At 42.5% G+C, this 21,609-nt stretch overlaps 4 protein-coding genes and 1 pseudogene across 5 annotated transcripts; 4 read left to right on the forward strand and 1 right to left on the reverse strand.

Annotated features, from left to right (window-relative positions):
- Positions 1 to 677: 677 nt before the first annotated feature.
- LOC144524386 (endonuclease domain-containing 1 protein-like) lies at positions 678 to 4,602 on the forward strand. The gene is made up of 2 exons (XM_078260594.1): positions 678 to 2,507; positions 3,730 to 4,602. The coding sequence occupies exons 1-2, from the start codon at positions 2,199 to 2,201 to the stop codon at positions 4,333 to 4,335; spliced, it is 915 nt and encodes a 304-aa protein (XP_078116720.1). The 5' UTR covers positions 678 to 2,198; the 3' UTR covers positions 4,336 to 4,602.
- A 922-nt stretch (positions 4,603 to 5,524) lies between these two features.
- On the forward strand, positions 5,525 to 7,510 carry LOC144524385 (endonuclease domain-containing 1 protein-like; annotated as a pseudogene). Its single transcript, XR_013502601.1, has 3 exons — positions 5,525 to 5,711; positions 5,790 to 6,120; positions 6,791 to 7,510. The product of XR_013502601.1 is annotated as an endonuclease domain-containing 1 protein-like (transcript).
- On the reverse strand, positions 7,511 to 12,663 carry LOC144524384 (uncharacterized). The gene is made up of 5 exons (XM_078260593.1): positions 12,451 to 12,663; positions 11,657 to 11,988; positions 10,118 to 10,407; positions 9,391 to 9,502; positions 7,511 to 9,251 (listed from the first exon to the last, which is right to left on the reverse strand). The coding sequence occupies exons 2-5, from the start codon at positions 11,967 to 11,969 to the stop codon at positions 8,227 to 8,229; spliced, it is 1,740 nt and encodes a 579-aa protein (XP_078116719.1). The 5' UTR covers positions 11,970 to 11,988; positions 12,451 to 12,663; the 3' UTR covers positions 7,511 to 8,226.
- A 286-nt stretch (positions 12,664 to 12,949) lies between these two features.
- On the forward strand, positions 12,950 to 15,204 carry mif (macrophage migration inhibitory factor). Its single transcript, XM_078260595.1, has 3 exons — positions 12,950 to 13,177; positions 13,937 to 14,109; positions 14,307 to 15,204. Exons 1-3 carry the CDS (start codon positions 13,070 to 13,072, stop codon positions 14,371 to 14,373), a joined length of 348 nt encoding a protein of 115 aa, XP_078116721.1. The 5' UTR covers positions 12,950 to 13,069; the 3' UTR covers positions 14,374 to 15,204.
- An 821-nt stretch (positions 15,205 to 16,025) lies between these two features.
- On the forward strand, positions 16,026 to 21,419 carry LOC144524383 (uncharacterized). The gene is made up of 5 exons (XM_078260591.1): positions 16,026 to 16,243; positions 17,119 to 17,540; positions 17,777 to 17,904; positions 18,633 to 18,696; positions 19,311 to 21,419. The coding sequence occupies exons 2-5, from the start codon at positions 17,216 to 17,218 to the stop codon at positions 20,606 to 20,608; spliced, it is 1,815 nt and encodes a 604-aa protein (XP_078116717.1). The 5' UTR covers positions 16,026 to 16,243; positions 17,119 to 17,215; the 3' UTR covers positions 20,609 to 21,419.
- The last annotated feature ends 190 nt before the right edge of the window (positions 21,420 to 21,609 follow it).

Here is a 21,609-nt window from a genome sequence, read left to right on the forward strand (position 1 = left end):
TGACAACGACCCGAAACACACAGCCAGGGCAACTAAGGAGGGTTCGTAAAGAAGCATCTCAAGGTCCTGGAGTGGCCTAGCCAGTCTCCAGACCTGAACCTAATAGAAAATCTTTGGAGGGAGCTGAAAGACCGTATTGCCCAGCGACAGCCCCGAAACCTGAAGGATCTGGAGAAGGTCTGTATGGAGGAGTGGGCCAAAATCTCTGCTGCAGTGTAAACCTGGTCAAGAACTACAGGAAACGTATGATCTCTGTAATTGCAAACAAAGGTTTCTGTACCAAATATTAAGTTCTGCTTTTCTGATGTATCAAATACTTATGTCATGCAATAAAATGCAAATGAATTACTTAAAAATCATACAATGTGATTTTCTGGATTTTTGTTTTAGATTCCATCACTCACAGTTGAAGTGTACCTATGATACAAATTACAGACCTCTACATGCTTTGTAAGTGGGAAAACCTGCAACATCGGCAGTGTATCAAATACTTGTTGTCCCCACTGTATATTTTATCCACTGTATTTAACTCTCCCACCATTTTTCCAGCCCTTTTAGTCACTCTATCAATCCTGGCTTTCTCAGTTGCATTCCCACCCCCCAACCCACCACACAGTAACTCCAAACACTACATATCACTGACATAAAAAAAACATTCTCACCACATCCGTATTCACCTTAAAGGACTGAGAGAAAGAAGAAAAGAGAAACCAAATTCATGTTTAAATGTTATTTTTGAGAGGGAATGAGGTGTTGAGAGTCTTTCTTTCAAGAGAATCGTTCAGCTAAAATGACAAAGTGTATTCAGAATGTTATCTTGAAAGGGTCGCACCCTCTGGCCACATATGCATTTCTTTTATTTGTTTTTCTTCTTTTTTTGTAGATAACGTTTCAGCCTTCTGCAAAACCATTGATTGAGTCATTGATTCTAAAGAAGGCCTGGACAGAGTGTGCAGCATTTTTTTCTTACTTCCAAGTCTACTTCCGGTGATCTGCACCTCACTACAACCCTTGGTGTGCGATAGTTTTCTACATTATATCCAGAACAGGATCTAACATGATCTAACACAAAAACATTTTTAATCAATCCTATAGGTGCTAGCCTATATTGATATTCATAATAAGACTCTGTAGTATTAGTACTTTAAGTATAGTTCTGCCCACCCTGATGTACATCACTCTGGTTCCCACTGTATTTACATCCTCTCTACAACCTAACTATTCCTGAATGCAGCAAGAAATATGACACATTGGAGCAGAACAACAGAAACCGAGGATTTCCCCACAAACAGATCAAGCACACAACGAAATAAAGAAGGCACGACGTTTGGTAAAATAACAGTTACATTCGTCTTATCTTCTGGGAAACATTTCTGGTTCCCACAATGCAATGAGGGAACTTTTGGTGAGAGAAGAAATAGAGACCACACAGAAACTGGAGGGAGACAGAAAAGGAAACTTGCTGACTTGCCCAGAGGAGTGTTTGTGTATAATGATACCAATTAACAAAAGACTGCCAGTAAAGATCTCAGGATGCATTTAACAACTCCCAGAGCCAATTTAGGACAGTACCGTATAAGTGCAAGAATCAAAACGAGTGTGCACCTCGAGCTGCACCGCAATCCATAAAGAGCTCTGCGTCATACAAGGTACTCATGGTTTTTCCACACCTTTAAGTCTCCTATGATGCTTCATCTTTTTAGACAGAGTGTGAGAAAGCTTGGGACAGACCCTCTGCAGGGAAATGCAGTTTTTTTATCCCTAGCATTAGACCTGGAAGATATCGAACTAAAATATAAGCTATTTTAGTCAAGAATAAATACAGTCAGTCTTGATGCTCAGTTTATGTTATGCAGTGCATCTTCTTTTTCTTCACCTTGCCACAACCACCAAATGATTAAACACTAGAAACAAGATGATCTCCACCTCAGCTGACTAACAAAATATGATATGCTGAGTGATTGCTTCCCAGAAGGCATCCTGACTAACTGTCAACAGGGGAAGTTGGACACCCACAGTGTTCCTGCTGTCAGTAGGCCTATATATAACAGGAAACCTTTACAGTCCTCATTACTCCAGATGCTGAATGTACATAAAGGAAATCTAGGTTTTATTTAACTCTGGACTTGTGTCTGAGAGGAATTCTGTCAGGAAAGTTCGCCGGCATCTCTTTTCAGCAGGCGTTAATACAGCTGACCATGATGTCTCAAAGGAAGATGCTGCAATTCTCAACAGGAGCTCTGCTTCTTCTCCTACCCTGGTTTGGTGGCCTGGTCCTTGGAGAGATCAGTGATGACTTCTCCCAGTGCCTTGATTTCTTCTTTAATGAAACTCCACCAAAGGGTATCAATGCAGCAGGATACCAGCCAATATGCCAGCGCTACAAAAACCAGTACCGCTTTGCCAGTTTGTATCACCGCCAGCATCGTGCACCGTTGTACTCAGCATACATACTCAGTCCTGCAGATGGCAAACGGCCCAAATCCATTTGGAAGTACGAACCACAGGTGAGTAAGAAAACAGTGTGTGGTGTTCAAGAGCAGCCACTCTCTTTAAAGACTAACTGTACTCTGTTGAGCGTTACTTTGTTCAGTATCATTTGTTTAGATGAGATGAACACCCAGTTGCCAGTTTATTCGTTTTATAATCATTATTATTTTGTCCCCCTACGCCATTTATATCAACGAGGGTAGGCTAACAACATCACCAACTACATGTGTCAAAAGTTGAATCAACACCTCTTTAAAAAAAGTTTCAACTTTATCATTAACCTTCATGAAGGTAGGATTTTGCTGGACTGCAATTGGTTTTTTAGATGTCTGTACCTAATAAACTGGAAATTGAGTGTATAGATTAGAAGTAAGAAATAGTGTCCTGACAACAGAGCATCACTTCCTTTTGGTTAGAAAACTCACAGGTGTTTTTTTTTATCATGGCATTAATGTGTCGAAATAATTTAGATTTCACAAATACACACATATCAGCATTCCCATGTAGACCTAGTTGGAATTTGTGTTTTTTTTAAGGCCATAAGAGAAAATGTGACAGAACAGTCAAAGTTTCTGTTCCATTGAAATGTCATTGTGGTCAATGTGTGATTGGCAGAATGACGTTTTTACCATTATCTTAAAACAGATGCAGCCTCTTTCAAACTGTAAATACAAAAATGCTGCCACACATTATCTTTTCTCTGGTGAGGTGAAAAAGAAAGGAAAGTGGAATTTCACAAGAAAGAGTTTTCTCTACATGAGTGATTCAGTCACACACCAAGTATGATAAGATATGATAAACGTTATTGTCTGTGACAAAGCAACATAAACTTCGCCTTTGACAAGGCTCAACATCAAACAAACAATGCATATTTAAAACCCATTTAAAAACACAAATATGTAAAATAGGACTAAAACTGTTAAAACTACCGTTGACAACTATAGCATCAATAGATCAGGGTACAGAGCCTATTTTAATTGGTTCAGGGTGATTAACACAAAGGAAAGGAAAGAGGATTTTTTGTAGATGTTTTTCCAGGCCAGTGGGACTTACAGTGACAACCTGATGGCAGTAAGTGAAAGGATTGGTGAAAGGGGTCTTTCCTGTACACAGACGTATATTCACATGACTATTCAAATCAAACAGGATCAATAAGTAGCAAAATACTCTTATGTAGCTTCTGAACGGTGACGTGTGTGTGTGTCTCTCTCTCTCTCTCTCTCTCTCTCTGTCATTAAGTTGGTGTTTCCCCGTGCCAGCTTAGAGATGGCAGACTTCGATACCCCTGTAGACCAGAATGTGATTGAGAGTCAGGCAGTGCTTGACGACTACAAGAACTCCAACTTCACCAAGGGCCATCTCAATCCCAGCATGCACGAGAAGACCAAAGAAGACCGTGAGGCCACCTTCACCCTGACAAACATTGTCCCTCAGCGAGCGGGCTCCAACTCTGGCCCATGGAACGGTCTGGAGAATGAGGTGTTAAAGAAATTCAATCGCTTCTGCAACGGGTCGATGCATGTGATCACCGGAGTCATACCTTATGAGTCTGAATCCCGCTGGATCAATAACAGGGTGTCTGTTCCTGAGTACATGTGGTCTGCCTATTGCTGTCCGTCCTACAGATCTGACCTCCCTGACTCTGTGAAGCCCTTTTTCCCCACATATGCTGCTGTGGGAAGGAATGACCGCAACAGTGGAGAGGAGATTGTGCCAGTTAATGTCAAAGCCAGGGCCTCAATCAGGGGCTATGATGTGAGGCGGATGTCTTTAGAGGCTCTGGAGGGCATTCTGGCACAAAGGCTGACCATACCCATCAGTCTGTTTGATGGGCAGTGTGAGTAGCAAAGGGGAAGAGCTTAAGTTCCTTGTTGAAATCAAAGGCTTCCTCCTATGCGTGTTTACTGCAGTAATCACGTACAGCACATCTCTTAATTTTTAATTACTGAAAGTGATTTACCAGGACATGATTATTATCTCATGGTGGGTTGATTTGAATTCATCTGATGATTAGTGTTTTTTAAAATACATATTTTTCCCTTTGTCAATGTCATCTTGTAACATGTTCAACAACTAACCATGATTTTACTAATAAAACCAGATTGAAATGGATGAAGAGCCTTCTGATGGGACAAATCATGTTTATTTTACTGTAGATGCTTACATTGTTCACACAAATGCAAACACATTCAAATAAAATGGTTGCACATTTTGTACTAATGTGTACATAAATAGTCCTGCAGAAGGCAAACAGTCCAATCCCAACTGGATGTATGAACCACAAAAATACTGCGTGGCATGCAAAAGCAGCTATTTACTGTGGTGTGTTAAAGAAACTTTGTCAGATTTTTTTTTAGCTCATCAACAACTACCTTCCCGTGTATTGCCAGATGAACCTAATGGGGGGGAGGGGCCTGAGGCAAAATTAGCTAATGGGCATCTATTCATTCCCTCCAAATGTACCCCACTCCCTATGCAATGTGTAAATTTTTTCTGCGGTGGAAAACTACATGGCATGTGTGGTATTTTAAATAAACACAAATATATTCAGGAATACGTTACATTTAGGCACAAAAAACGAAAAAATTAAGGTAAACAAACAATTTTGACACAGGGACCCTTTAAGCAGGATGATGTGTTTTAGAGGTGTATCTTTCCCAAACACTTTTTTAAATTAAATCAGCACAAAACAGCAGATACACTGTGAGAATGGAGCTGTTTGGGACACCTGGTATATATACTGACTATAATACTTCACTCCTCTGTTTTCCCTACAAAAATCAATTTGAGGCGGGTGCTTTCTTCACAGCCATATCAATTGTAAAATGTCTCAAAAAGAGAATATTAACTTTGTTTTTTCAGTCACCAGTGGTTTGCTGGTAAGGTGGATGGCAGTGGTGGAGGTATAAGTCAGTGTAGCCATTTTGTGATGAGCAGGGAGTGAAAAATTAAATCAAATGTAAATTAATATATGTAAACCATGTGTTATATACTTGGTACTTGGTGTAAGTTTTAGCTTGACTTTGAGAACGGGTGTGACATCCTTAACCAAGAGAGGAAGCGATGAGCGGAGCTGTGACATGTTACTTGGTCATCATGTGGTGCTTTTTTGGGCTGATAGTATCCCACCAACCTCAGAGGCTGAACGGAGAGTTTTTAACTAAAGAGCTGCAAGGAGGTTTGGAGTTGGTGTTCTACTCAGCTTGTAGGAAAATATCTTGGTAAGTTTGAGTTTGAGAAGGTATCTTGAGCAAACTGTGTGTTCGTTGTCTGCTGATAAGCATCTCTTTCTCCAGCAGGTATACAGCCAGGTTCCTGCTCAAGATGTTCCAAAGAAAGATGCTGCAAATCTCAACAGGAGCTCTGCTTCTTCTCCTACCCTGGTTTGGTGGTCTAGTCCTTGGAGAGATCAGTGATGACTTCTCCCAGTGCCTTAATTTCTTCTATGAAAAAACTCCACCAAAGGGTATCAATGCAGCAGGATACCAGCCAATATGCCAGCGCTACAAAAGCCAGTACCGCTTTGCCAGTTTGTATCACCGTCAGCATCATGCCCCATTGTACTCTGCATACATACTCAGTCCTGCAGATGGCAAACGGCCATCACCCATTTGGAAGTACGAACCACAGGTAAGCAAAAAAACTCTGTGTGATATGTGAGAGCAGCCATTTTCTTTGAAGACTAACTGTACTGTGAGATTTCACAAAACTTATACTTACTTTATACTAGTGCAAATGAATTCACATGCATTCTATTGAAGTGTTGTTGAGTTAAGAGTGTCTACTGTATATTAATCATAAATGGTTGGAGAATCTCACAGACACATGGAAGTGCTGCCTTTGCATGTAGATCTAATGGGAATTTAGCATTGGGCTGTAAGATGGTGATGGTAAATGTGTGAGAGAGCACGAGCACTTCCTGTTAAATACTCAAAGTGCCATTGTGGTCAATGTGTGACTTGTGCAAATTCAAAAACTGCATTGCAATTCTCTCTCTCTCTGAAACTGTGTTATAGAGAAATTACTGTATGTCACACACATTGTCTTATTTAAGAGGAAATTAAGTAGCATTGTATCTATTTTGTTTTAATTTAATTTTCCAATAGCTAACTGACTCAATAACACACCTGTTTACACCACAGAAGTATACACACACACACACACACACACACACACACACACACACACACACACACACACACACACACACACACTGACTAAACTCAACGCAACAACAAGCAGCAAGACACTCTTACATATCCTCTAAAACATGGTATCTCTGTCTTCCTTTGTCTTTAAGCTGGTGTCTTACAAAGCCGGCCCAGAAATGTAGCCTTTCACGACCCCAAATACAGTCTACTCGGATGTGAGGAAGAGCCAGGCGGTGGTTCAGGACTACGCACACTCTGGCTTCACCAAGGGCCATCTCAATCCTAGCATGCACCAGAAGACAATCGTGGACCGTGAGGCCACTTTCACCCTGACAAACATTGTCCCTCAGCAGAAAGGCTCCAACGGAGGCACCTGGGCGCCACTAGAAAGGGAGGTGTTGGAAAGATTCAAGGCTTTCTGCAACGGGTCGATGCATGTGATCACCGGAGCCATGCCTTATGAGTCTGAATCCCGCTGGATCAATAACAGGGTGTCTGTTCCTGAGTACGTGTGGTCTGCCTACTGCTGTCCGTCCTACAGATCTGACCTCCCTGACTCTGTGAAGCCCTTTTTTCCCACATATGCTGCTGTGGGAAGGAATGACCGCAACAGTGGAGAGGACATTGTGCCGCTGGATCCCAAAGCGGACACCCGCGTTCGAGGCTATGATGTGAGGCAGATGTCCTTAGAGACCCTAGAGGGCATCTTGAAAACAAGACTGAAAATGCCAGTCAGTCTGTTTAAAGGGCACTGTAAGTAACAAAGGGTGAGAAGCTCTAGTAAACTTAGCCAGGGTTCTTATGGGTCACTAAGTCCAGCATCCCCCCCCCCTCATGATTTTCCAATAAAACAACAAAGAGCCTTCTGATGAATTTAAATATTTATTTCTTCATGATATGACCAAAACACAAATATACAAAATACCAAGCTGTCAATTATATTGTCCGGCTAAAAATAGGGGCATCGGCTGCAACATTAGTGACTTATTGATAAAAACACAAAAATGTACAATTTATTGATCATCATAAATAAGTACAAGCTTTATACAAATGAGAGAATAGCTGAATGTCTTACATTTTTTTCTATTTCTCCTCCTATGGAGAAACGCCATCTACAACGGACTTCCTGTCAACTTAATTAACTTATCAACTTTTACTCAACAAAAATCATCCACACGTAAATTTAAAGCTAAAGTGCGGAACCTTTACATATAAAAGTGCTGTCAACCAACCTTGCTCCCTCACCTACAGGTCTTCACAGTGTAGCTGCTCAATGTGGTTCTCTGATTGGTTACGTGACACGTCAATTTACTTGTATTACCCAATATCTTGACAGACAGGAAGAGGGGAGAGACCACGGCGACCCAGCGTTATGAATCCTATAGCTTTCTTGTCGACAGTGTTTGTGTAATTGCTCTCACTGCCAGAGGGGGGAGACAAAGGTTCTGCACTCCAACTTTAACCCCTTCATCCTGGCAGAGCGTGTAAGAAAGTCAACCCCAAATCACTTAGTTTCCACCAGTCACATTCATCACCTGAATTCTACCACATTCTATTAAAAACCTTCTTTTTTTCCCCAGTTCTATCAGAGATTTGAAGGAGCGGCTCTAAAAACACTTGTGGTTAAAGCCACTTCTCCAGTTGGAGCACTAGAGTGTCGGCTTTCACTGTGTATGAGTTGGTGTCTCTTTAAGTACTCCACACGGCTGAACCGTTTTCCGCATGCTTCACACCCGTACGGACGTTCACCTGTGTGAATCCGCTGGTGCCGTTCCAAATTGCCTAGACGACTGAAGCTGCGTCCACATTGAGGGCACCGATGCGGCCTCTCGCCCGTGTGCACCAGATGATGCCGTTCCAGTGAGCGCGAGTGTGTGAAGCGCTTCCCGCAGATCTCGCAGCAATGCGGCCTCTCAGCGGCACAGGCGCACTCATGGTTCTTGAGAGCCCAGGCGTAGCTGAATGTGTTGCCACAGTGGGCACAAGGGAAAAGAATGTCCTCTCCACTATTCTGTAAATGAGAGGCTCCCAGTGGACAAGGGTGCTCCTCCAGCTCAGCATCTGAGGTGAAGCCTCCTCCACACTGTGGGCAGAAGTGGAGCAGGTCCACGCCACCCTCCTCTTCCCCTCCGCTCTCCCCGACACTCCCTGGAGCAGACAGGTGGGGCAAGTGCTCTGACTCTCCTTGCTCCGCCATTCTATGTCCAGTCATGACCGCAGCCGAGTCGCCCTCTCTCAACTTCTTCGGCCAGGCTGACCTCAGTTCCACGCCGGCCCTCACAGCGTCCTTCATCCTGCCTTGCCCTATCTGCTCCTCTCTCTGCAGGGTGGGTGGCTCCAGCTCTTCATCTTGCTCCATTCCATCAAGACCAATGTACTTGGGGGCCAGGCTGCTCTTGCTGCCTCGCACTACCTCGGAGTCAGGGCTGACAGGCTGGGAGGCCGTCATGGCCGCCTGTTCGCGGCCTCTCTCAGCCCTCAGTGCAGACTCCAGACCCCTCAGCTCATCCATGGTCATGCCCCCCTCCGACGGCTCTGCAGACTCCACCTTCCAGTCCTCCTCCTCTCTTTCTCCTGAATGAAGGATCGGGGGATGACCCGACAGATCTCCTGAGTAGAGACAAAGGGAGGAGGAGGAGAGCGAGAGAGAGATGGCGTGAGCAATCATTTCCCCTTTCTTTCAAACTCTTGGTCTCTGACCATTTCACTAACTTCCCCTCCCTCAATCAGTGGGTGCTGGGCTCATTACCTTCGCTTTGGGCTCTGGAGCCAGTGTGGAGGTTCTGGTTGGACGGGTCCATCTTCAAAGCCTCCTTGATTAGCTGGAGAGAGGCGGGTTGATAGCCCTCTGTTTGTGTAAACTGCATTGAGAAGCACAGAGAGCATAGTAACTTAAGTGGGTAACTCAAACCAGAATATAAAATGTATTGTACTTTATGCTTTTTTTAAATAGCTTGTTAACATGATGCAACACTCATCGTAGCCATATGTTATGACCCCACCAAGTCATATGTTTACAAAAAGCTAATTGATTGGTTGCATTTACTTAAAGTTATTTTATCAGCCATCAAAAACACTTCGTAATGACTTCACAGGGAGGATAATAACACATTCTGCATGCTTTGAATATTTAAATGCAGAAGACAAGTGAAGAGTGGATCTGCGCCCTGCCACTTGGCCATGTGGTGGAATAGCAAACAGCTTTTCACCTTTATCAGTAGTATTTCTACCTATAAGCTTGCCACACTTGAGATGTGGAGAGCCCTCGGGCTCTTCTGGAAGCTAAATATCCAATCAATAGCCTTCCCTTCATCCACTACATCTCTGCAGTGATTTGATGGCTGAAAAAAATGAGCACAACTCTCTCTTTTTCTGTCTGCGTTCTTTCTCATTCCATATGAAGCTGCTGAGCAGTGCAGAGATGCTGTGCCACTTTCTCCTCCTACTCCTCCTCTGAGAAAGCCTGTCTCCCTCACCTCCTCTTTGATGTTGGCCGTCTCCTCCCCCTCACCGCTGATGCTGCCCTCCCCTTCCTCGTCCTCCGTCATCCCTCCCTCATCCTCTTCATCCCTGGGGAACTGGATGAGGAACATCTCCCTGGCCTCCTTCCCCCCTCTTCCTCCTGCTCCTGCTACTATCCCCACAGCTCCTGCACTTCCTCCTCCTCCTCCACCACCGCCATCTCCACCACCTCCTCCTTCCTCCCACACACCTACAGGCCAGCCTTTGCCATAGGCTGCTGCTGGGCCCTTCTTTGACTTGCCTCCTGTGGAGAAGAGAGGAAGAATTGGGAAGGGTGGGAGGGAGGTGAGACAGTAAGGAAAAAGTAAGGAGGGAGACAGGAGAGAGGGAGGGCACAGGGAGACAGGAAGGAGAGCAAATGAAATATGAGGGGGAGAGAGGTAAGTGGTAAGTGGGAGGAGATGATTGGAAGGCCAGGAGAGTGAGATGGAAGAGAGAAAAGGGTGGAGAAGTGGAAGATAAGAAGGAGGAGGAGGGGATTGGAGAGGCAGATGGGAACAGGAGTAGAGAGGAGGTTGGGGGGAAGGTAGAGAGGAAAAGGAGCAGGGGGAGGAGGAGTGAGCATGATGAATGAGTGAGGAGAGAGGGGGCGTAGAAGGACAGACAAGAGAGCGGGATGGAGAGAAAAACGTGAAAGGGAGGAGAATAACGAAAGAGGCAGAGACAAGAGGGAGAAGTGGAGTTGGTGGGGGAGAGGAGGAAGAGGAGAGGGAGGACATGTTGAAGGAGAAAGAGGAGGGGTGGGGATGAAAATGTGAAAAGAAGAGAGAGATAGACAGAGCAGAGAGAGGAGTGGAAGTGGAAAGGGAGTGTGTAATTATGGTGGTGGTGGAGAGTAGCGGGAGAGGAGTGGAGGAGGTGCGGGAGGGAAGGAGGGGAGTGTGTGTGTTTGTGTGCAACGTGATGAAGGAGAGAACAAGGCAGGGGGGAGGTGGGGGCAGGGAGAGAGGAAGGAGGCGAGGGCGTGAAGGAGAGAGGAGCGGTGAGGGGAGGAGGAAGAGTTGGAGAGAGACAGAGAGAGGTGAAGGAGGTGGGGGGGAGGGAGAGGAGCAAGGCAGGAAGGGAGAAAGGGAGGAAGGAAGGGATAGAGTGTGCAAAAGCACAGAGGAGTGGGAGGGACAGAATGCAGCGGAGAGAGAGAGAGAGAGAGAGAGAGAGAGAGAGAGAGGAGAGGGGGAGGTGAAGGACAGAGGGAGTGAAAATGAAGAGGAGGCGGAGGAGGAAGGGAGGGAGGGAAAGAGGAAGGAGGGAGGGAGAGATCAGCTCTTGCCAGATGGTTTCCAACAAAACAAGTGCGTCTTCACATAGGCCCTGACTGCATAGCAAGAAGTCTGTTACTCACATTAATAGACACAATCTCACATAACATCATGTGTAAGATGTTTTAGCAAGGTAACATTTAGATGTAAAGCCAGCTTTATATATGACACAAGCTCCATGGAATGTAAGCCACCTTGTTTTGGGAGGAAAAGCCATCCTCAAGCAATACTTACGAGCCACCTCAACTTTTCGTTTCTTCCGCCCTCCAGCTCCTTCCTCCGCAGTCGCCGCTGCCGCCAGTCCGGCGTTGCGGCGGTTGGCAGCCCAGCCCATCCCGTACTTGCGCTCGGTTCTCAGTTTGTTCTCGGTGAGCCTCAGCCGCTGTTTGAGAGAGTCGTTCTCCTTCCTGTTGAGGGACAGCTCCACCAGGTAGTCGTTCACCATATCCTGGAAGAGTTTGGTGATCTCACAGACCGAGGCTCGGATCAGACTGTCCATGACAGCCGTCAGATGCGTCTCAAACGTGGACACCGATTCCTCCATCATCGTGGCCACAGGATCGGAACTGATGATGGTTCAATAACAGTGTATGTTATCACCATGAGTTTCCACAGAGATCACAAAAGTTCCACACTGTTTAATCTAATACGCTAAAACGTTAGCCACTGTATATACCCAATCGTATCCATATCGCCAATGTCAGTTACAAAAAAAGAATTGTAGCTATACACAATCTTTATAATATCGGCAGTACAGTGGTACAGTGAATAACGTTAAACACAGTAATACTATGGTTATTCCACCTCTGTTATCATTTAATTAAAGACTATACTGCCGCTTTAATTAGCTAAGCAGTTTAAAACCAAATACACGACCTGCGTCAGGTTGGCTTAGTAAACTTGTAATGTAATCGACACACAATAACGTTAAAGTAACGTTAGAAGAGGAGCAGCAACCTCTCTAACGTTACGTCTGGAAAGTGATCGTGCTAGCAGACGGGCTAATATAGCTGGCTTTGTATACGCACCGTTTCTTGGATGAAATCCGGAGGAGTACCTTAGACGTGAAACGGCGGCGACAGACGATATGATTTCACGGATCGCGGATAAGCTTTGTCGATGTTCATAAGCACAGAGACATGGTGACAAAGGAAGGCGCCATCCAACTTCTGCTCTCTCTCTCTCTCTCTCTCTCTCTCTCTCTCTCTCTCTCTCTCTCTCTCTGCCTCTGTTTTCCTCTAGCCTCCTTCAGCACCGATGCCACTGCGCATGCCCAGTACCGTAATTACCCTACAAGAACGGCCGCACCCTGGGAAAAAAACATGCATAAACCATTGACTGTAAAATTAAGATGTCATACATCACCTTGTGTGTCACTCTCAACAGTGGTGTTAAGCAGTTGTGAAAAAATAATAACAAAAAATATATTTCACTTTCACTTGGTTGACGTAGCATGTGTCAACAACAGTCTTCCAGGATGGAAGGCGGTGCTGTGGTCATATAGCTAACCTATTACACACGATACAAGAGAAGAAGAGACATATTTTCTTCCGTCTTACCAGCAACCGGGCAGTCACTGGTCTGGTGCAGAGTCGCAGCATCCGCGGTTTGTTAAGGGGAGAAAGACACAACTAGGAAGGAGTAATCATGCCGATGTTCACGGTGAACACCAACGTAGCTAAAAGCGATGTACCGGCGGCTATGCTGTCCGAGGCCACTGAGGAGCTGGCCAAAGCTATGGGCAAACCTGCACAGGTAGGCCAGGGGCCTTCCGTATTCTTTCCCATATGGATCAGTTTGATAGATGGATGGATAGATTAACATTTCTGCTGAGTGCAAATACGACCAACAGCTGAAGCCTTATTTCCATTTAACTGCACTGAATAAATAAGGCTAGCTTCTTGTGCAATTATGCAAACATAGTTTTGACTATTATTTGTAGAGTAAGCATGGGTAGTAAATGATTGATCAGCGGCGTCAGATCATTAAACCTACAGGTTAGAAGCAAATCTTTTATGTCCTACAAAGTGAATGAATACTTTTTAAAATAGGACTCTAATGAGAATAATATCCTTAACATCTCATATGTGTACATATATATTTCCATCAAAATGCACAAAATATGTTAAGGGGATTCCATATTTCTCTACCAGAATAATATTAAAAAGCATTTAGACCATTATGTAGGGAATTACACTGTAAGTTAAACAATCAAATCAATACATATGATATCTTAAAATAAATAAAGATTTCACAGGTATTGTTGGTTACTTAGCAAGCATTTCTTCAGGGTGGGGTTGTAGTGGGGTAGTTTGGATTCATGACTTCACTATTTCAAAAACCTCACTACAACCTTCACTGTATTCTCATCCACCTTTTTATAATGCTGAAACTACAATGTCTTATTTAGGCTCAATTGGACGAAGATCCTCAAAAACTGACACCAGTCACTCACGGTTGATCCACCCAATGTGGCCTGACCTCAGTTTTGTGTCTCTGTATTGCATATACCAGTACATCGCTGTGCATATCAACCCTGACCAAATGATGATGTTTGGAGGAAAGGGAGACCCCTGCGCACTCTGCTCCCTCCACAGTATTGGCAAGATCAGCGGTGCTCACAACAAGCAATACTCTAAACTCCTGTGTGGACTGCTCAACAAACACTTGGGCATCTCTCCTGACAGGTAACACACACACACACACACACACACACACACACAAACACAAACAAGGCAGTACAGTCATTTACTACACATAATGTGATAAGTAAAGGTAGCATGGTGACAGAAACACACAGTCTCAAATAACCCTGGATCTTGCATACCTTGCTCACTGTTCATGTCCAATCGTATAAACATATTTCTCCTTGTGTCTATTTCAGGATTTACATTAACTTTGTAGACATGGATGCAGCCAATGTGGCCTGGAACAACACTACCTTTGGCTGAGATGGAGGTCAACACAATGAAATAGAAGATCATTCCAGTATTGTCCTATATGTACGAACATAGTTAAAACTGAAAAAAATCAAGAGGCAAAGACACCTGGTAATTCAATGGCCAATATTCTGTATGACTCTTAAAAGCACGTAGCTGGACCCTTTAGATTTGCACTGATCCCTTTTCCAGTATAATGCTATAAAACAAACCCTGTAGACCATACTATAATCTCTGTTTTCCTTGATTTTCTAGACTGACAAAGACACATTACATTTCACAAGCTCCGTTTAAAAAAAAAATGAATTTAACTCTGGAGAACACCCAGTAAAAAATAATAAACCTTTTTCAATGCAGACAAGCACAATACCAGGGCCCTGAAACTGAAGCAGTAAATGGAATTCAGCCATCATTCATTTTAGTATTTACACCTGTGCTGTCAAAATGTCTTCCATGAATGGAATAATAACCAAAATGACAATGTGTCCTAACAAGAATGTATTTTATTTTTTACTAGACAATGAGTCGATTGCTGTGCACCACACACGTATGTCGTACACAATACTTGTGTTTTGCTGAAGACGAAGAAAGCAATGTTGTGTTGGCAAAGAAGGGTATGATGTTATGTTGTATATAAACAGTCATAGGAGCACTAAAGGGCAAGGCAAGATACATTGTAGTGACTTAACATATTTGACAAAATAACAAATAAAAAAAGGAAAAGAGGGGTGGATGCTTTTACAAGTATGAATATATTTACCCAACATAATAAGGTTGATTACATCTGTGATGTTAGCAATCAATGTATCCATATAATAAATACCATCATTGTATGTAAATTAAGGAAGACTGTCAATTTTCAAAGACAACCAGCTGTGGACATCAGACCAAAACAATTTGCTATGTGAAGATTAAAAAAATAAATGCTCAGGTTTCCACCCCTGAGGAACTTGAGCAACTTTTAAACATGGTAAGAAGGGTATGAACATAGAATATAACACATTGTTTTGGATCATTTTGAGTACAGGTGATGGTATTGCTTTACAGATTTTTCCATATTCTATTTTTGCCGTAGATACGTTGTACTTTGTGTTAAATTCTTCAAATGTTAACAGGCTAACCTGTATTCATTAAACTATAAGCAAAAGTTAGGCCATTTTCATACCAGTCGGCTATGGTAATTAATCTGTTCCATAAAATGGTGTTGTGTGAAGAAAAATGATATTGGATATTCACTGAGTAACTAAGGAGTAAGCAGTTCACCTCAGGATATCTACCTTTAGGCCTGAAGGGGGAGCATACGCAGTGTCAGTTTATCAGAATCTGTGACATGAAAAGGTATTGCTGATGTACGTTGACAGATTATATAGGCATTATTTACATAAATCACAACGTTTTGATTAATTAACAATATTGTCGTACCAGATTGGTTGCTATAGTAACCGCCGCCTGTTTTACTAAACATATGAAGCGCATGCGCTATGGCAAATGTCTACCTCAGGTTTTATAATACATACATGACCTAGCTAGCTAATCCAACTATTTGGACCATATATGTGTATATAAATATATATATATATATATATATAAATATATATTTCAATATTGAACGATACAACGAATACGTGTGGGGCAACTAGCTAAGCAGTGCTGCTGAGTGCTGACGTAAGACCTTTCCCTCCTGTTGAGTAAAAATGGCGTATGGACACATCTTACGGTGTGATGGCTACACATTGACTAGCTAACTAACAAGAAACAAATGCATCTTAGATGTTAGATGTGGATGAGCCAGTTTACTGTTAACGTAACTAGTAAAGCATTTGCGGTCCAGACGAAGTCAATTATCGTAGACGAATTACAGGAGTTCTCCTTGTGCCGAACGGTCAGTATTTTGCATAGACTGTCAATTGCCCGCCATGTGTAACGTTAATTTAGCTCGTAACGCACTTAAGCAGTTTTTGTCATTACAACGCCTGCTAGTGTTTAAAGTAACGTCACGTGTGCGTAGCATGAACCGAATATGTGGTCTGCTGTTCTTTCGTCGAAAGCTAACGTTAAATGTATTTAGCTAGCTAGTCATCAATGAACATAGCTGACGTTAACTGCAACGTTAATGTGGTTCAGAGAGATAAGTAACGTGAACATGTTATAGGAATACATGGTAACGTCAGGTTAATCATTCGGGTTTTATCCTTAACCAGTGAGCCAGCATTACCGGGTATACACATTTTAACGGTACCTCCATAGCGTAAATTCCTTATGGTTTCCCCCACCGGAGTTTTTAGGACTTGAGGACATTCGGGGCTTTTTTTAAATCTGTATTTTGATGCCTTTTATGCACTCTGGCACCATATTTACCCTATGATATTGACATTAAAAGTGCATGTCTTAATGATTGAACATTTGAAATGTGTACCTCAAAAACTTTTTAGATTATAAATAGTGACGTTAAAAATAGCCTATTAGTAGTAACGTTAGTACTGCTATCATAAAACATTTATTGGAAAAACAGTATTATGTATTTATGTTAACTTTATTGAAATATTAAATTTCCACTCACATTGTTATGCTTGAAACATACCACCTCTACCCCAGGTACTGCATAGGTTATGAGGCTAAGGGTTAGGTGGATAAATAGGAAAGGAGAGCAGCATCCCTTTTACCCTGTGTTTAGAGCCCTGTGTCTGCAAACATCCACCCTGCTAAAGTGACCCTATTGAAAGAATACCTGACCTGATCTCTTATCTCTTTGTTTAGGGAGTAAGTGATAGTGGGAAGTAAAAGGACCAGTACAGCATCACACAAGACTTTCCAATTGAGGACATCTGTACGCAGCTGCCAGCCATCTTCAAAGATGTCTGAATATCTGACTAGAGGGTTTAGGGCCCAGCTGACCACAAGCATGGACTCAGTCCTGAGGAGAGCTGTGTTTGAAATAATGATGATCTTTGAGAACAGCGTACATGACCATCAGAAGGAGCTGGCGCAGAAAGGAGAAGAGATTGCTCACCTCAAAATAAAGTTACAGACAGCAGAGATCAAGCTGAAAGAAAGTGAGTGTGGAGGTGACAGAGAAGCGGCCATGAGTAAATGTACGATCAATGAAACGCAAAGAGAGCCTGTAGATGTTCTGACCGCCCCTGGACAAACGTCTGATGTTCCTGAGATTGATTTTGAAGGTAGGGTGGTCAAATGAGGTGAATAACTTGACAAAAAATTCCGCTTTCTACCTGGAAAACATTTTTTATGAGTAAATATGTTTCTTAAGAGCTACCCGTATAGAGTATAGCAAAAAGAAAGCCTTTTAAACTGTGTGCATGTGAATTTCTTTCTACAACATTCAGTCAAAGGAATCACAATTTTAAACTCAGCGTAGCTTAACCGTGTTTGTGTCTTCATGTATTGGTTTGTGCAGTACCTTACGACTGGTGTGCTCCCCTGGGCTGCGAGACTGTGACCAAGCAAGAAGAAAGCGTGTGTCCCAGCATAAGACTGCGAAAGCTGTCCATTCCACTGTGGCCCATTCCAATCATCAAGCAGGAGGTGTGTAACTGAAAGCGTTTTCCTGTTCTTTTGCTAAATTGCTTGTTTTTAATTACTATAGACATCACGTTATCTATAATCCTGTGAAATTTCTATTTAAAACTTTTCTGCAGAGCCTCCAATCCTGTCAGTATATTGCATTTTCCTAATCTGTATTGTGTTATAAAGAGCTGCCATACTAGGGTTGGGTATTCTTGGATTTTTATGATTCCGATGCCGAACTGGTAGTTTTGAAACGATTCCAATTCCTAAACCGATTCTTGAAAAAGTGTAATGTGTTTACTAGCGATCACGTGCAGTGAACGGTTAATATGCTTATATGTCCGTTTTGGTGAGCCCAGAGGGAAAATATGGCATTTTAAAAGTAGCCTACATTTACGGTAGCTAGCTAACGGTAGACTACAGAGAAAGTGTGACATTTTTACGTCCTTTTTGGAGCGACAGAGGGAAAATATTTCAGTCGACACATTAAGTGGAACCGAAATTTGCGTTCTAATCCGGTCCGGTTGCGTAGGAACCGGTTCCATAGTGGAACCGGGTTTCGGTACCCAACCCTATGCCATACCCACTTCTTCACATTTAGGCAAAATAATTGAAAGTCTCAGAACATCAAGGAAGTTCATCTCATTTATTGCTTCCTTTGCAGACACAGCTCTGTATGCACCTATTTTCTTTGTACTTTGCATTGTTAATCAGTGGAGATATAACAAAAAACATCTGTATTTAAGGTGGTTGACCGTGACATTGATGACTCTCGCCAGCAAACAAAGGGTCTCAGACGATCCAGGAGAGGTGAGTTTCATTCTTATGAATTCTTTCGTTCATTTTTTGTGCTGTAAATGATAAATAATAATGCCAGAATGATTATCTTAATTCACCCGTTTACATAATTGCATTCGCCAATAGCTATTTTATGATTTCCAGGGCTCCCTTTAAATACTAGATCACTGTCTTTATCAACTTGTCAGGTAAAATCCTAAATTTACTCTGATCTGGGCTGAATCCTGCCTGGCTGACACCACAATATCTTCCTCAAGAACGTTTTTTGTTTTTGTTTTGCACAATGTACACATAGCTCAACGTTGATGGTCCTTCATCTTATTTATTGTTAATGTTGAGATTATGGAAGGTAAAACGGCAGTGGCAACAAGCTCCTTTAGTTTCACTTCAGCATCCTACCGTTGTTATGTGTCAGTAGCTGGCCTTACATCACCAGATACCACGTTACAGATACCACCACCATTTATGTGCTTAATAACATCTTGCAGACGCAAAACAAAACTGTCAGTATTGTAGGTATCTTATTAAATCAGTTTGTTACACAATTTTCTTTTCTTCATATTCATGTCATATTTGCTCTATTACTGGGTCCCGCTTATTTATTTTTCGCTGTTTTTCTTTCACAGGTTCATCATTAAACGAGGGGCACAAACACATGCAGGACAGAACCTTACCGATGCGCAGCCGAGGAACTCGACGTCCACCAATGAGAAACGACATGAGACAATTGCTCCAAGATATCAAACAGGAATATACTGACCTGACAGGCAATACAGGTCTTAGAGGAAGAGATAGAAATGTAACAGGAAAAGAGCAAGAAAATACAACGAAGAGCAAAAAAGAGAAAAGAAAAACCGCAGCAACTGAGTCTCGAGAAAAGGAGACGGTGAAAAATGGTGGTGAAAAGAGGTACTCCTGCAAGTTTTGTAAGAAGGTATTTGATACACAGTTTGGCCGAAGTGTGCATGTACGATCACACAAGAAGTGTCGAGGTTGCAAAAAAGAATACCGTTTTCCAAGTGCTCTTCAGTTGCATAAACAAACTTGCAAAAAACTCAAGCAATTGTTGGCAAAACAAGCTCAGTCCACTAACCCTCCAAAACTTGAGTCCTGTGATGAAGAAAACCCGACTGCACCAAGCAAAAAACAGCTGATCGATGAGAAGGAAAGCACACCGTTCTCTAGCAACATTAGTGAATCATCTATCCAGAAAGATGGGTCCACCAAAAAGCACTCCTGTGTATACTGTAACAAGACGTTTCATAGACGTTCGAAGCTGAAAGAGCATGTGCGTGTTCACACTGGTGAGAGGCCATTCCCTTGCGACATGTGCTCAAAGAAATTCCGCGTTAATCAGGCACTCAAAAAGCACATGAGAATCCACAAAGACCAAATGAATTCCAGTGAGACAAATGAAAATGCTGCATCGACCAAGCCCTTGGAGGACACTGAAGATGATCAAGAGGATTTGATTTCTCCAAAGAAAGACACAAGTCTAGCAATCAACCATAACAATGTCCAAAGAGATTGCAGTTCAGACACGAGGCCGAGTTCAGGATGGCAAACAATGGGCAGACGCTGCTCTGATGGTTTCATCTGCTTATTGTGTCAGAAGGTCTCGAAAAGCAAATTCCGGTTGATTGAACACTTTCGCACCCACACAGGAGAGAAGCCCATCAAATGTGAGCTGTGTCCTGCAGTGTTTCGTTTTCGTGGACAGCTAAGCTTACACAAAAAAAAGTGCCGTCAGCCTATGGAAGGGACCCAGTGTGCGAAGTGTGAGAAGATATTCCCCTCACAAGCAAAGTACAATAAGCATGTGTCTAAGTGTCGCCAGGACTTGCCTATTCTCTGCAAGGTTTGTGGAAAAGGCTTCTTCTATAAGGGACGCCTTGAGAACCATATGGAGCGTTACCATATGTAAGCCAGTATACAGTTAGCATTGCCTATCTGTGGACACTGGATGTCATTTATGCTCTTACTGATTGGTGGTGGGGTTTTCCCTGCAGTTAACCTTCTTAGTTTCTGTTGTTTTCTATTTTCAGATTAATTCTAAAACTGTACTGTAAAACTAGAAATACAAAATCTGGTGTAGTTGGCATTGTCATTTCAATCTAAAAGAAGAGCCCAGATGTAAAACATCAGTGTCTCTATCCATTTAATGAGGGGTCAGGTCCACCACCAAGCACACTTTTTCTACTATTATGTATTTGTTTTAATGTAATTTTATATTGAGATAGTGACACTGATATAAAGGATGCTTTTGACTGATTCAGTGAATACCTATCAGTTGAAGGCCATGTAAATGCAATATTGCCTTAAAGCAGACCAGCTCTTTGACTACAGTATTAGCCGCAATGGTCTAATAGACACTGAAAGAGTGGCCTCGGTAGAAGCTGAATAATAAAATCTCCCCTTGTTGAAAATCTGTTATCTTACATTACACAATATATCAAAACCACCAACCCTGTTTTTGTATTTACTGAAGTTAAATGTTCAGTTATCTGCACGTATTTGTCTACTGTTTGCCTTAATTACAGATTGAGCTGTTTAGTATATCAAGTCTGTCATTCAAACAATGTTTCAGATCACCCCAGAGTGTCTGAATACGTGAACTCTTGAGGACTTCTTACTTTCAAAGTTATGTTGTTATTTCATCTGATGCTTGAGTCCTGAAACAAGCCTGAACAAGAGTCAACATATTTTACGGTTTCAACTGTTCCAACGTTTTTTTTTTTGTTCTGTAGGGGTTGTATTCATTGATCCACATGGAGACAATGATTTAGATGGTTTACAAGCCTACTCTTCTGTATTTTCTTTAATAATGTATTATAGTGTAGCTAGACTTACACATTGTCAACATTTCCCCAATAAAATCCCTACTTTATACCTTGTATTTGATGTGCATTTACTTGCAGTAAACTA

This window comes from Sander vitreus, chromosome 10 (assembly GCF_031162955.1).
Source record: "Sander vitreus isolate 19-12246 chromosome 10, sanVit1, whole genome shotgun sequence".
NCBI classification, from domain to species: Eukaryota; Metazoa; Chordata; class Actinopteri; order Perciformes; family Percidae; genus Sander; species Sander vitreus.